This window comes from Odontesthes bonariensis, chromosome 2 (genome assembly GCF_027942865.1).
Source record: "Odontesthes bonariensis isolate fOdoBon6 chromosome 2, fOdoBon6.hap1, whole genome shotgun sequence".
NCBI lineage: Eukaryota > Metazoa > Chordata > Actinopteri > Atheriniformes > Atherinopsidae > Odontesthes > Odontesthes bonariensis.
The window spans coordinates 22,349,815-22,362,480 of NC_134507.1; the positions used below are offsets into that span (position 1 = coordinate 22,349,815).

Consider the following 12,666-nt stretch of genomic DNA (forward strand, 5'->3'; position numbering starts at 1 on the left):
TTCCTGCAAAATTGAAAAGGTATAACTCAGCAATAATGGGGGTGCACTGAGACTTGCTCGTGCTCACACACCCTAAATGCCAGAGGGTACTTGTAGTACTTCATTATAGTAAATGTGAGTAGAGCCCTTTTGTGGCATTTGTCCGAGTTCACACTGTGACTGATTGTTAAGTTACTTAATTTTGATTTTAAATACAAGGACCCCCTCTCCCCTGCTTTGTGGCCACTACTGCGCTTTCACCATTAAAGATGTTTTCTAAAACCTGTAGCAACATATGTAATGACTCAGCAGTTTTTCTGCTGTTGTAATGTTAAGATTACTTCTGCTGGTTGTCTGCAGTTTCTCACTTGATCCGTTTTTGCATGCATGTTTGATTAAACAGGAATCAGCAACCAGACCTTTGTTGCAGCATAGAAATTTAAAATTTTATATCATTTAATCAATACATACTTTCCCCTCTGATGAATTTTTTAAAAACATGAACCCTCTCAGGGTTCCTGGTTATTAGAACAAAATGCTCGTAGCTTATACCCTCTTGTCCAATCATATCAGTCTGATGCATCCCTTATGTGTATGGATAATTGCCTGGTGACAGACGGATGATAAGAGTGTTAGTATTGATCTGGAGCCACTTTGTGGAGAAGCACAGATGATGCTCAGAGAGCCAGATTAGACTCATCCCCAAAATCTGTGTATAGTTGACTGCCTCAGGACTCAAAATATTTGTCAGTGTACACGCTTTCTTTCTATCAGCTTTCAAGCGACTTCTATTATCATCATTAATCAACCACAAAAATCCAGAACTACACTACAGAGAACAGTAACACGTTGACAGATTTACAGGATTTAGTGCTTTAAAATGTAAAAAAAAGGTTAGATTAACAGCATTTGCACTCTTTGCATTAGTTGTTCAAATATCTCTTTACCAGCTATCTTTAGATTAATGCATTGAGATGCACTTTTTTAAAGAAAGACAGACACCGAAGTCGTGACGTCAACTTCCAATAGCTTCTGTAACTCAGTTTTATCTCTCATGTAGTAGTTGAAATATAAAAGACAGACCTGGTGCTAACAATGTAACCTGTGTGAACATGTTCAGGTACAGTCTATGATGCTTGTGGCACCTTGTAATCATTCACTTATCAGATCCTTTGGCTTAATGTTCTTTTTTTTTGTTATTGTTGTGTTTTACACTGTGTATGATTGTGTTTGTTAAATGATCCTAACATGATTAATGTAGCTCTATATCAAAAAGAACACCAACAACAGAATTTTCCTAGAAAGATGTCTTCACGAATGATGTGATATGTATACATCATATGAGAAAGATTCCATTTTCAGGGCTGGATTGTGATCAGTTGCATTAGTTGGTTTTACTATTTAGTAAGTTTGAATCTATGCGATGCAACTTAATTCAGAGACACAGTGTTCATTTAATGAAAACTTTTTCTAATCCAGATTAGACTAAGTTTAAACATAAAAAGATCTGCTGCTGCTCATTCCAGAGCTCAGGCACAGAAAACACACCACATGTACAATATCAGACGTAAAACAAATCTCTGCACAACATCAAACAAGCAAAGTCGGCCAGAATTTAGAGAGAAAATCCCCGCAGGAAGCAAAGTTAATGAAACGAAACAGAATAACTCGTTTCCAAAACCAGAGCAACCAGAATTTTAAACAAGGAGCCATACTTTTACTGGTTTTGGTGTGCTTCACTTGTCAGACAGTAATGAGAGTCAGTTGATCGACATGGAACAACCCAATCAAATGCTTGACAGCTGTCCAATTTGCATAAACGCAAAGACACAAAGAGTTATTTAAAAAGAAATACTGATTAGATAACAGACTGACATTACATATTTGCGTGTTTGCTGTAAAAACAGCCTTTTCCTCCATGATTAAACTAAAATGAGAGTACACAGTGCGCAGAGCACCAGCAGCTCCTGTGATACCTGTATTAATGTCCTCACTGCTGCACAGCCAGACCTTGGGGCAGCTCATGAGAGAGCGGATAATTAATATCAGATGCCAGGAGCTGACTCAGGTACACTTTGATTTCCAACGTGATCCCATGCTGGTACTCTGAGTGTTTCAGAGGCACAAGGTGTCATTTGCCATCATTAAATACGTAACATTAACATGTAGTGATTTTTATGTTGTTTACTAGGCGTTTGATATGTAAAACAACATCCGCCCTGACAGCTCTGTAATAAGATGAAATATGTTCTAATGAACTTCATGATTTTAAGAGAATAGATTTAAATGATCCAACTGTGATCACTGAAGCAGGAAATCTGTTATCGGTCATCGTCAGAGTCACACTTTCTCTTTTTTTGTTTGACTGCCTCATGTATGCACATAAAGTTTACACAGCTGGTTTATTGGCTGCTGTGGCTGCAACACACTCTTGAATGTGCAGATGGGTTACAAATGAGGAAAACAGGCATGGACAACACAGAGTGCATAAATCAACGAATCCTCTGCAGGAATAAACATCCGCTGCCTTCCTGCTTTCTCCAATTTTAATACCAAGGCCGGTCTGGCTGTTTGAGCCTGTCAGAATCACTATTTATCATATCTCTAAGCCATTAGAGGAGACAGTGTGGATTCCCCTTGCAATAAGATTACACTCTCCTCTTCTTCAATCTGTTTTCTATCTATCCTTGTTCTCTTTCTGAGTTGTTGGCTGGAGCTGTCCTGGTTTTTCTCTCCATTTAGAGGAAAGAATACTCTATACTGGATGTCATGACCGCTCAATAATTTCATCACAACTCTGGATATTGGTTTCTCTGTGCTTTTACATTTTATTGACTAAGCTCCGCAACAGACAGGTGGAAACAAACTCACTGAAACAACACCCAAAGCAACATATCAGTCCACACTTTCTTGTGATTCCTCCAAATTTGTCAAATCCATGGAGATATCTGCGTAGTATGATCACAGAGAGTATGAGCCCAACGGTTTGACCCCTGGACACTTTCCAAAGTCTGACTTGGCTTTACTTTAGCCAGGAATACTTTGACAAGCTGTGAGCAGAGAACTGCCCCCCCCCCCCCCCCCCCCCCCCCGTGGGATTCCACCACATTATCACCTGCAGCACACCCCCCCACCAGTATGCCCTTGAGTCAAGCACTAGTTTGACCCCGAGGTGTCACTCTTTGGCAGACTCAGTGCTCTGACTGTTCTTAGAGGAGTAAAAAAAAAGTCTTTATATAATAAAAGTTGTGGTTCAAAGGCATGTTGAAGAACAAAACTCAAGCTTTAGTGTCAAAATGAAAAAATATTTTCAGGACTTCAGACTTTGAAGACAAGATTCAGATTAAACCCAAAAAGTAAGTAATGCAAAAACTAAATGAGGCAGGATGACGTTTTCCAAGATATAACAAGGAAACAGAAATAAGTATATAAAAAGAGCATTTGCAAAACAGGAATCTGAAGCTAAAGACGATGGAAAAACAGGCAGCAAAACCAAGTGAAATGTACAAGAGAAAAAAATAAACTGGGGCTGAAAGAGAACGACACAAATAAAGCGACAGACGGGAGCACAGGAGGCACAGGGAAATAAAAAATACTTTTGAACATAAGCAAAGAACAATTAGGAGAACTGGTGACATGATGGTCATGCTGAAAGCTTTGTTCGCTACATAACACAATGCACACACAGTCTGAATACTGTGTGCAGCATGAAGAAGTTAATCATATCCGCACCAACATTTCAAGCAACATTAGGTTTTATTTGCTGGCTGAGAGGGACAATCAAATGACACAGCCACAGTAGATGTACCGTGTGTAAAAAATCATGTGAGGTACTTTAAGGAAAATCTAAACAAGTTCATTAGTCTTATCCAGTGATAACGCAACTGAATCCTATTCATTTGACTCCAATTAGGTCCAATTAATTATAACTTTATTCATATTATGCCTATGATAAAAAGTAGTTTAGCTAAGGAAACATTGCATCAAATCTTCCCTTAAATTCATTCCCCCGTCCTGAGCATGCGTGGGTTCACGGGTGACAGTGGAGAGGAAAAACCTGGACCAGTTGGAGGGTGAGTGGACAGGACAGGACAGAGGCATAAAAACAGCCACATCAGGCCAGGGACACCTGCTATGGGAAATAGAAAAGAGAAAGAGAAGCACATGTGTAATGTCCAGTAACACAAAAGGGTTACTGATCACTATGAACACATAGTTGAAGACTCATGCTTGTTCTGCTGAACAGTGTCAAATAGCTTTTTGTGGGAGACACTCGTGTCTCTGGTGCCTAAGCAAGATTTGATAGTGATACCAAACACTCCAGCAACATGCAGATTGGCCAACAAAGTCTGCAAGTCTGCTTTCTGAACAGGCAACACAGTTTGTCTAAGAGTCCATGCCGACAACTGAGGCACCACTTCAAGCCTGATTATTCTATTTACAGTAGGAACCACTTGTAGATTACTTGGAAAACATGTTCCACATATGCACATAAAGAACTTTTACAGAAGGAAGTAAACCATGAATATACACCACATATCAAATCTGCAGGTTGTGCAGATATTCAGAGAGATTCACAAACACCTTCTAATGACGATATTTATGCTTTGAAACGCAAAGTAAAACCCTTGCGTAAGAAATATGGTTGTTTTTTTTATGTTTAACTTCCTCTCCTTCCCTGTCGACTTTAAAAGAGCAAAACAAATAAAACTGATAAAAGATGAGAATAAGCCTCTAATTACTACTTTTTTCACATAAACAATATACTAGCAGGGTACGTTGTTAGTTGCAATGTGACACCAGGGCTCCTCCCAGTGGGGGTATTTGATGAGTCTGAATTGAGACCAAACTCCCAATTCTAATTTAGTTTGTGATGAATAATTGTCAAGAAAAAAGCTTATACTTTATTTAGAGATTCACTAAATCATAATGTGATCAAACAGAAAATGTAATTATCCATTCAATCATGATGACATCATAACCATGTGTGCACCGATAACAAGAATAAATGTTTTTTTCTGTTACTTGAATAATGTCACGTTAAATACATTGATGTGTAGCACTATGTGTTCAATGCAACAACTCTGCAGTATATTGATCATTTCATTTATTGCTTTAGTTCATTCTCTCTCATATAAATGAGCAAATTCAAACTCACTAGTGATTCTTGTACTATTTTCTTAGATAAAGGTTCAGCAGAATTGACATACATCGAAGCTGTTCACCCTCACCAAACTGCTTCAAATCCACTTGGCAGAAATCAATGCATAAGCCGGATGCAGCGAGGGTGTGCTGTGCGTTGGAGCTTGATGATAGCCTGGTTCTGAGTGGCTGCAGATGTAGGTCTTACACTGCTAATACAGCCCTTAGACTCCACTGCTAAAGCTCCTCTTGTTTTCAGGGATCCTGGTAAAATATGAGATGGAGTTGCTAGATTTTCACCATGATGTATGCAAGACATACATGTTAGATAACTATCATAGGGAACATTTTCCCCATCATCTAATTGTAATCTCTGTGTTTCAGTTTATCATGAAAACAATACCTGAATGCACGGAATTTAACACATGACATTTCAAAGACAGCCATAATGTTCACCATGCAATCCAATGAATCTGACATATAGGAGTTTCTTTTTATGGCCTCTGTATATGATTTCAAATTATGCTCCTGGCTTCAGCCACAGTATATCAACCCAGACTGCTTAATGTTACATTGAAATGCACCATGTGACCGTGTAGGGAGAAGTGTGTATGAAGCAAATAAGGGTAGAGCAAAAATGTGTCGCTTTTCCCTGAGTAGTTGTAACTAAATCTACATTGCTCCCAACTCCACACATCAGCCTTTTATTACTCCCAGCCTCTGCTAGGGGCAACTGCACAAGGTTTAATGCTGCTTGATGGAATCCAAGACTATATGTGGATATGGAAATTGTGATTCTTTTATTCATTAAGTTAATGATCCACATAAGAAAGAAAGAACATTACAGTTAGCTAATTTGTCACGGTGTTGTAAAAAACAATGAATATACACTTATTTCACTGGCACCAGAGCTCATAATAATTACGCCTTAATGCGAATAGGTAATTGCTTTGTGAAAGACCATGAACCTCACGTTAATTCCTTCTGTATTCTCCCATTGAAAGGTCTTTATGGCTGAGCTTAATGATTCTGTTGTGGCTTTTTGGATCTGTTTTAAGATAGTTTGGTTCTCATTACTTTTCACAGTGTCGTGCTTGTGGAGAACATCCCCGAGGACATCACCTTCTTAGAGAATGGCACCTCCCACCTCCCTCTCTCACTGGGGCTTTACAACTTACTGGACCGAGCTGTGCGGGTTGTAGAGATAGTTTCTCCGCTGTGGCTCCTCAACTCCTCTGACTATGAATCCAGCTTCCAGCCTGCTGCCAGCCAGGTAAAACCAGAGCAACCCAACAGAGAATTAACTTAGCAAAAGTTGTAATTTTTTTAAGTTACGTTTTGGGCCCATTTTACATTTTGTCTGCTTCCTCTTCAGTGTCTTAGTTTGAATAACATTTGTGCATGGTAACCACTGATGAAAGAAGTGCTCAGATTCTTAATTTTCACTTTATAAAGTACAACAAAAAAGCACTCTTTACAGATAAAGTTCCTTTATTTAGATATATAATCAAAAGTAAAATGCATGTTAGACAGAAAAATTGCCCTAATGAATGATATATCATTAAATTAATACATATGTCTATTCAGTAAATCCAGTTTTTTTATGACTAAGAAACAACTTTTATTTGTTCCATGATATCTATATTTAATATTTCTACATGTATTAATTTCAACAAAGTTTGGTGATGTAGTAGAGGCAATTAGACTCATTGGGGTGGAGCTGTGACATGAACAAAAGAAAATGTAGGGTTTTGGTCGTGGATGAGCAGAGATAGGAGGTAGCAGAAGCTTCTGATGAGGCTGCTCAGGTATCAGGAAGAGGTGGCAATGGGAAGAAGGTGGTTTGTGTGAAAGTCAGCCTCGAGATAGAATGACAGAACGGAAGAACATATTAAAGAGCAGGGATCACACTGATTGGCTTAAAAGGAAGCAGAAGGTGATTGGAGCAGTGTAATGTGACAGAATTAGGAATAAAGTTAATCTGACAGCGTGGGAAAAGCGAGGGAGCATATATGAACACCAGAGAATAAGGGCAGACCAGGGAGATAAGGTTTTCCTTTCTCAACTTTTGCATAAACTTAATTTAAAGAGACTATTATCCAATGACACTTTTATTTCAGATGTTACGCTCTGCTACAGACGAGAGGTAACATAAAAAAATGCCAAGATACTAAAATGGAGTTATAGGACGTTTGTTGTAATAAAGAAATTACAGAAGACATAAAAAAAAGGAGCCAAGCCTCCGTCCTTGGCTACTCAAAACCAACAAATGATCAAGACATAAAAAGATTGACCTAAAGTTTTAATCTCAACCACCGAAAGGCCATTTGTGCTCACATAAATACTGTTACAAGTTTTCCAAGTCCTCAACTGTAATGGTAAGTTTTAACAATTAAGACTGCACAACACATGGCTCTCTGGCCTCGAATAAACACCAGAACAACAAAAAGTCGGTACCACAAACGATCAGCTAAACTGAGATGTAGTCGAGCTGCACAGTGCGACACAGCCGCATTTCAGAGCATTTTAAACAGGAGGCGCCAGCTGCTGTTGTGATTGGTCAAGAGGGCTGGAACACTACCAATCAGCTTTTGAGGAAGGCGGGCTTAAGACTCAAGAGGGCCAATCCTAGTCGGGCGTTTGAGGCACCAGATTTACATACAAATGGTTGCGCTGTAATACAGTCCGAGGTGGGGTCATTTTTCTTTTTGCTATTTTGTGAAAAAGTGGATAAAAACTGAACACTGTATTGTACATTAATCATATATCCAAAAGGATCTGGTTCGATGCTTTTGGGTTATTTTTCTTCTCACCGTTCTCACAGATCCTCTGCTGTTATTACAGCAAAATAAATGTGTGTGTGTGTTGATAGGTGGTTTGGAAGCAAACCAACAGGTGGATTCATAGTTAATTAGTTGATGCTCTGCTATGAGATGTAGTTAAAATACCTTGTTGAACTACATTATTTTCTTTTGCCTTATTTGATACCATTTTACAAAAAACTGGAAGATGTTTAACTTTAATCTATAGCTATCAAATATAATAATCAAGAGATGGTCTCATGAAATAATGCCACAATAACACATCAAGTCCTCTTGTGCATGCCTGTTTTGAAGTTTTTTTTACATACACCCTGTAGTCCCAAGCAATGGCAGGCTGCACTGAACTTTTGCCCTGATCATTAAAATTACATGTGAAAAGCTCAAAATGTCCCTGAACTGCTAAAGGCATTTTAGTGAGATCATGTTCACATAAAATACTTCTCTTTTTTTAGACAGGAAGCACATCTGAAGTTTGTCATAAAAAAGGACATTTGACAAAAATCCGTCTTCCATTGATGTCAAAGCAGACAAAATGACAGCGAGATACAAGCGAACAGCTGAAAATGATCCCCACTGTAAAAAAAAAAAAAAAAATCAATGAAAATCATTGTCTTTTCTTACAGTCATAATATAATGTACTAATTTAGACTATTTCTCATGTTGCTTGAGTCAGTGTATCATTTTGGAAGCAAACTGGACGTGTTTTATTGATATGGGCAGGATGGATGAGTGTGTGCGCATAAACATGAAGCCGAGTTTGTCAGACTTAATGAAAGCTTGAAGCCGAAGCTTCATAACACAGAGAAGCTAATGGCCTTTCACCCTGAAGCAATCCAGAAAATGTACAATATATTAAATCTGAAATCAAATTTTGAATTTAATATAGCACCAAGGCAGTTACAAGTGGTGGGGGAGGAAATGCTCTATATCGAAAACATAAAGATTAGAATCCTCAAGACATTGTGTGTGTGTTTTAATTTAATTCAATTAAATATAGATATGCTAAGACGAAAGAGTTAAAGACATGAAAATGTTTTCTGAAGGAAGCAGTGACAAACCAGGTCTCCTTCACAAAAGAATTTTCTTTTACTCTCTTTTTTCTTCTTTACAATTCATACAGCTTTTTGATTAAAAGTTCATCAAAGTTAAAATATTACTAAATGTTTTTTTGTACAATTACAAATGTAGGAATTCCACACCAAAGAAACTGATATATTCTGACTCAGGCAGTATGTTTTGAGTCTCCGAAATGCTGAATAGTACATTTACTGTTGCTTTGTAAAAGCATATTCCATCACACTTCTTGGCATGCCTTTCCGTAACCACATATCCTGTAACATTAACCATCCTGATGATAAAATCATCAAGGCTACACTTTCAGAATATTTATAGAGTCCAGAACCACAGAGTCGTATTACTCTCAGCCCTGAGTTATACCCTGTGTGATGAGTGAACTAAACTTAATGTGTAAAATCAAACTTCTATATTCTAAAATAGAAAAAATCTAAAATCTTAGATTTAAATATGTTTGTATGTAAGTAATAGACTTTCCATTAACAAAGAGCTTCCTTTGATGGGTTCAGTGTAAAATTGTCTACATTCAGGACTTTAGCCAATTTTAGCAAATTTCCCATCTCCTGTAATTTGTTTCAGGCAAACATTTCAAGAAACCAATGAGAGATGTTGGATTTGCTCACCACTCTTAAGTGTACCTTATACAAGAGTCACTTGAGTCCAAGAGTATTTTAGGCTGCATTGGGGGGGAGATAAAAAATTAAGCTTTGATTTATAAATTAGTCTATGAATTAAGGAAATTACAGATACTAGTGTTCTTGGTATTTCCTGTTTCACTTGTACATAAACATAAAATAAAAAGTCACTTTTTATTTTGTGATATTGTACAGCAGTGACAGTACATCCTTTATTTATATTTTTAAGAAGAGTGTGTTGTTCTAAATGTGGAAACTTACGCTACTGAGTTGTTAAATAAGCTCAAGCGGTCACGCCTGTCACCATGAATGGATATACAAAGAATGGAGTTATCTTGAACTATAAATACTTGAACAAACAAAACCCCACAAAAGAATTAGACAAGACATCACAGCAGATGTCGCAACACAAATACACTCTGGGACAAACAGCTCAAACTTAGGAAATAGATGATGATCGATGGTGCCACACTATTAACAGAACTCTAAAGAAATATTCTGAACTCTGTTTTATCTGAATACACAGTGCATGAATGTCATGTGACAGCGTTGGTTTATCAATGTGTTTCTCTCAGGGCAGAGCTCTGCTGTCCAGGCTTCAGGGACTGAAAAATAAAGGAGTCCAGCTGAAGATCTCAAGCGGAATGATCAACTCCACTGAGCTGGACATACTCATCAAACACAGTCAGCTCCCCTACTCTGTTTTATACATTCGTCCTGTTTTTAGTCAAACATGATTCCGCTAAGTTTTCTGGACATTTTCTCTTTCCATCCTCCACTTTACCTGTGTCTGTGCTTCATTTTCTTTGCTGATTCTGTTGGACACTCCTTTTTTATCCATCTACTCGTCTCACATATAACCTACAGTCTTTTTCTTGCTGCCTTATGTCTTTTACTTTACTCCCGTTTTCTCTCTCACTGCCCGTAGATGCTGAGGTTCACTATGTCAACATGTCAGCACTGACTAAAGGCAACCTGCACTCCTCTTTTTGGGTGGTCGACCGGACACATTTCTACATTGGCAGTGCCAGCATGGACTGGAGATCTCTGGCCACAGTACTGTAGACCCACCACACATTACAACACCGACAGACACACAGCTACTTTATCATGAGGCTGCGGAGGAAAATAATCCCAATGTTTTGTCATCTTGACGTGTGTTAAAGTATTTAAGTTGTCGCAGCAATCTTCAGGACTCCTTGCTGAAGACGGTTCTTTATCATTGTGGATGTATATTGAGCTCACTGTCACACTGCAGGCTGAATTTCCAGTCACGTCCTTCCCTGATTTTTATCATGTTATTGTTACAAATCCGATAATCGAACTGCGTAAGCACTGAATATACAGCATGTGTCCTCAGTAATGATGCGGAGGGTTGCATTTTTCAGATCAATTGTAGCGGTTCTCAGGCATTTATTTGATTATTCATGAATAAACAATATTACATTTATGTTTGTAAAAGGTATGAACCACATTAGATGCACAAAAATTACACATACTGATTGTACTTGTTTACACGGCTGCATTATATGATGGGGGCATTCACTTAGGGCAGAAATGGGTTCCCAAAAACAGTAAGAGCTAATTCTTTTGTCTCTTTCCTCAAAGTAGGACAACTTGAGTGGTTCATTTAAGTACAGACCTTTATATTAGGTGCCCTCATCTATCTTCAGACATCCAAGGTAGTAAGCTTTATTTCAGGAGATGACTTGAAAGGAGTTCAAGGTGAGCACTCAAATCCAAAATATGCTCCCTCTCCAAATATGTTAATGTTTTAACTTTTATGTCATTTTGCCTTCATAGTACAGCCTTTGCAGGCATCAAACAGCAGCCATTTGAGACTAGTTTATACGTATTTTTTGTCCACACATCTGTTAACAACATCCTCAGCTGTGGTCTTTGAAACGTGTAAATGGAAATCTAAGTTATGGAAAACAGTTTTTACTCTACAATGGGACAAATGTTGATGTTTTTTAGGGAGAAGTAAATCGCCTGTGTCAAATCACTGTGAGGTAACACTGTTAGAAATATTTTTCACATTTAAAGCAGACCGACTGTGAGGAGGGAACTATAGAACGGGCAATTTAGAAAGTAAAATATGAGACACAGAATCTGAGAAGTGCCCCTTTGAAATGAAAATGCTGCAGAGAATAAAGAAAGGAAATTGGGAACAGAAACAAGAACCAGTGAAGTGCCTTGCTGTTGCTGTGACGATGGATGAGCGCTTGTAATTGGATGAGACTTGGGGCCAATGTGTATCAACAAGAAGAAGATGTATTCTGCAACCCTTTAATGTCTACACTGAGAATAAAACATGAAAAAACATTTTTTGCATGTTTCAGTTTCCTAGGAGCAATAATAATTAGGATCAGTTTGTTTTTTTACAAATGGTTGAGACAGTAAATTGTCACTAAACATGTGCTCTACCAAATAGTAGAACAGGACATCAAACGTATACAGGTGTGTAAAGTTCAACATTAACCAGACTTGGAGAGGCAGTTTAGACAGAGATGGTGGAACACATAATTGATTTAGTCAAGGTGAAGACAGAATGATTTCCCTCTATTGTGCAGAGGTTTTCTGGGAGCATCCCTATGCAGTATGGGTCCAGTTGCAAAGGTTTTGTATTTGAGATATTTCCTTGGAATATAAAAGCTGTTTTTCTCCATATCTAAAGTGTTCTAAATGTTTTCTGTTTGTCTTGTAGAGGAAGGAGCTCGGCGTGTTGGTGTACAACTGCAGCTGTCTTGCCCTGGACCTTCACAAAGTGTTCAGCCTCTACTGGGGGCTCCACTATAAAGACTTCATCCCTTCTTTTTGGTCAAAGCGCCTCTTTGCACTCTTCAACAGAGACAGACCACTGGAGCTTGAGGTCAACAGTACAAATGCTCTTGCCTATATCTCTGTAAGTAACATTTAATGTGGATATTATATACTATAGGTGCTGAAATATTCTAAGTATTCACAATTTTACATTGAAGAACAGTATTCCTTCATTGTAAATTTGTAGAGGC

The 12,666-nt window shown here is 38.1% G+C and overlaps 1 protein-coding gene across 1 annotated transcript in view; it reads left to right on the forward strand.

Annotated features, from left to right (window-relative positions):
* LOC142396550 (inactive phospholipase D5-like) overlaps positions 1–12,666 on the forward strand; it is a 58,819-nt gene that overhangs the window by 39,522 nt on the left and 6,631 nt on the right. The window contains exons 3-6 of the mRNA XM_075479428.1: positions 6,208–6,394; positions 10,228–10,336; positions 10,581–10,708; positions 12,360–12,557. Coding sequence (XP_075335543.1) covers positions 6,208–6,394; positions 10,228–10,336; positions 10,581–10,708; positions 12,360–12,557 — 622 coding nt within the window. The remainder of the gene's footprint in view (positions 1–6,207; positions 6,395–10,227; positions 10,337–10,580; positions 10,709–12,359; positions 12,558–12,666) is intronic.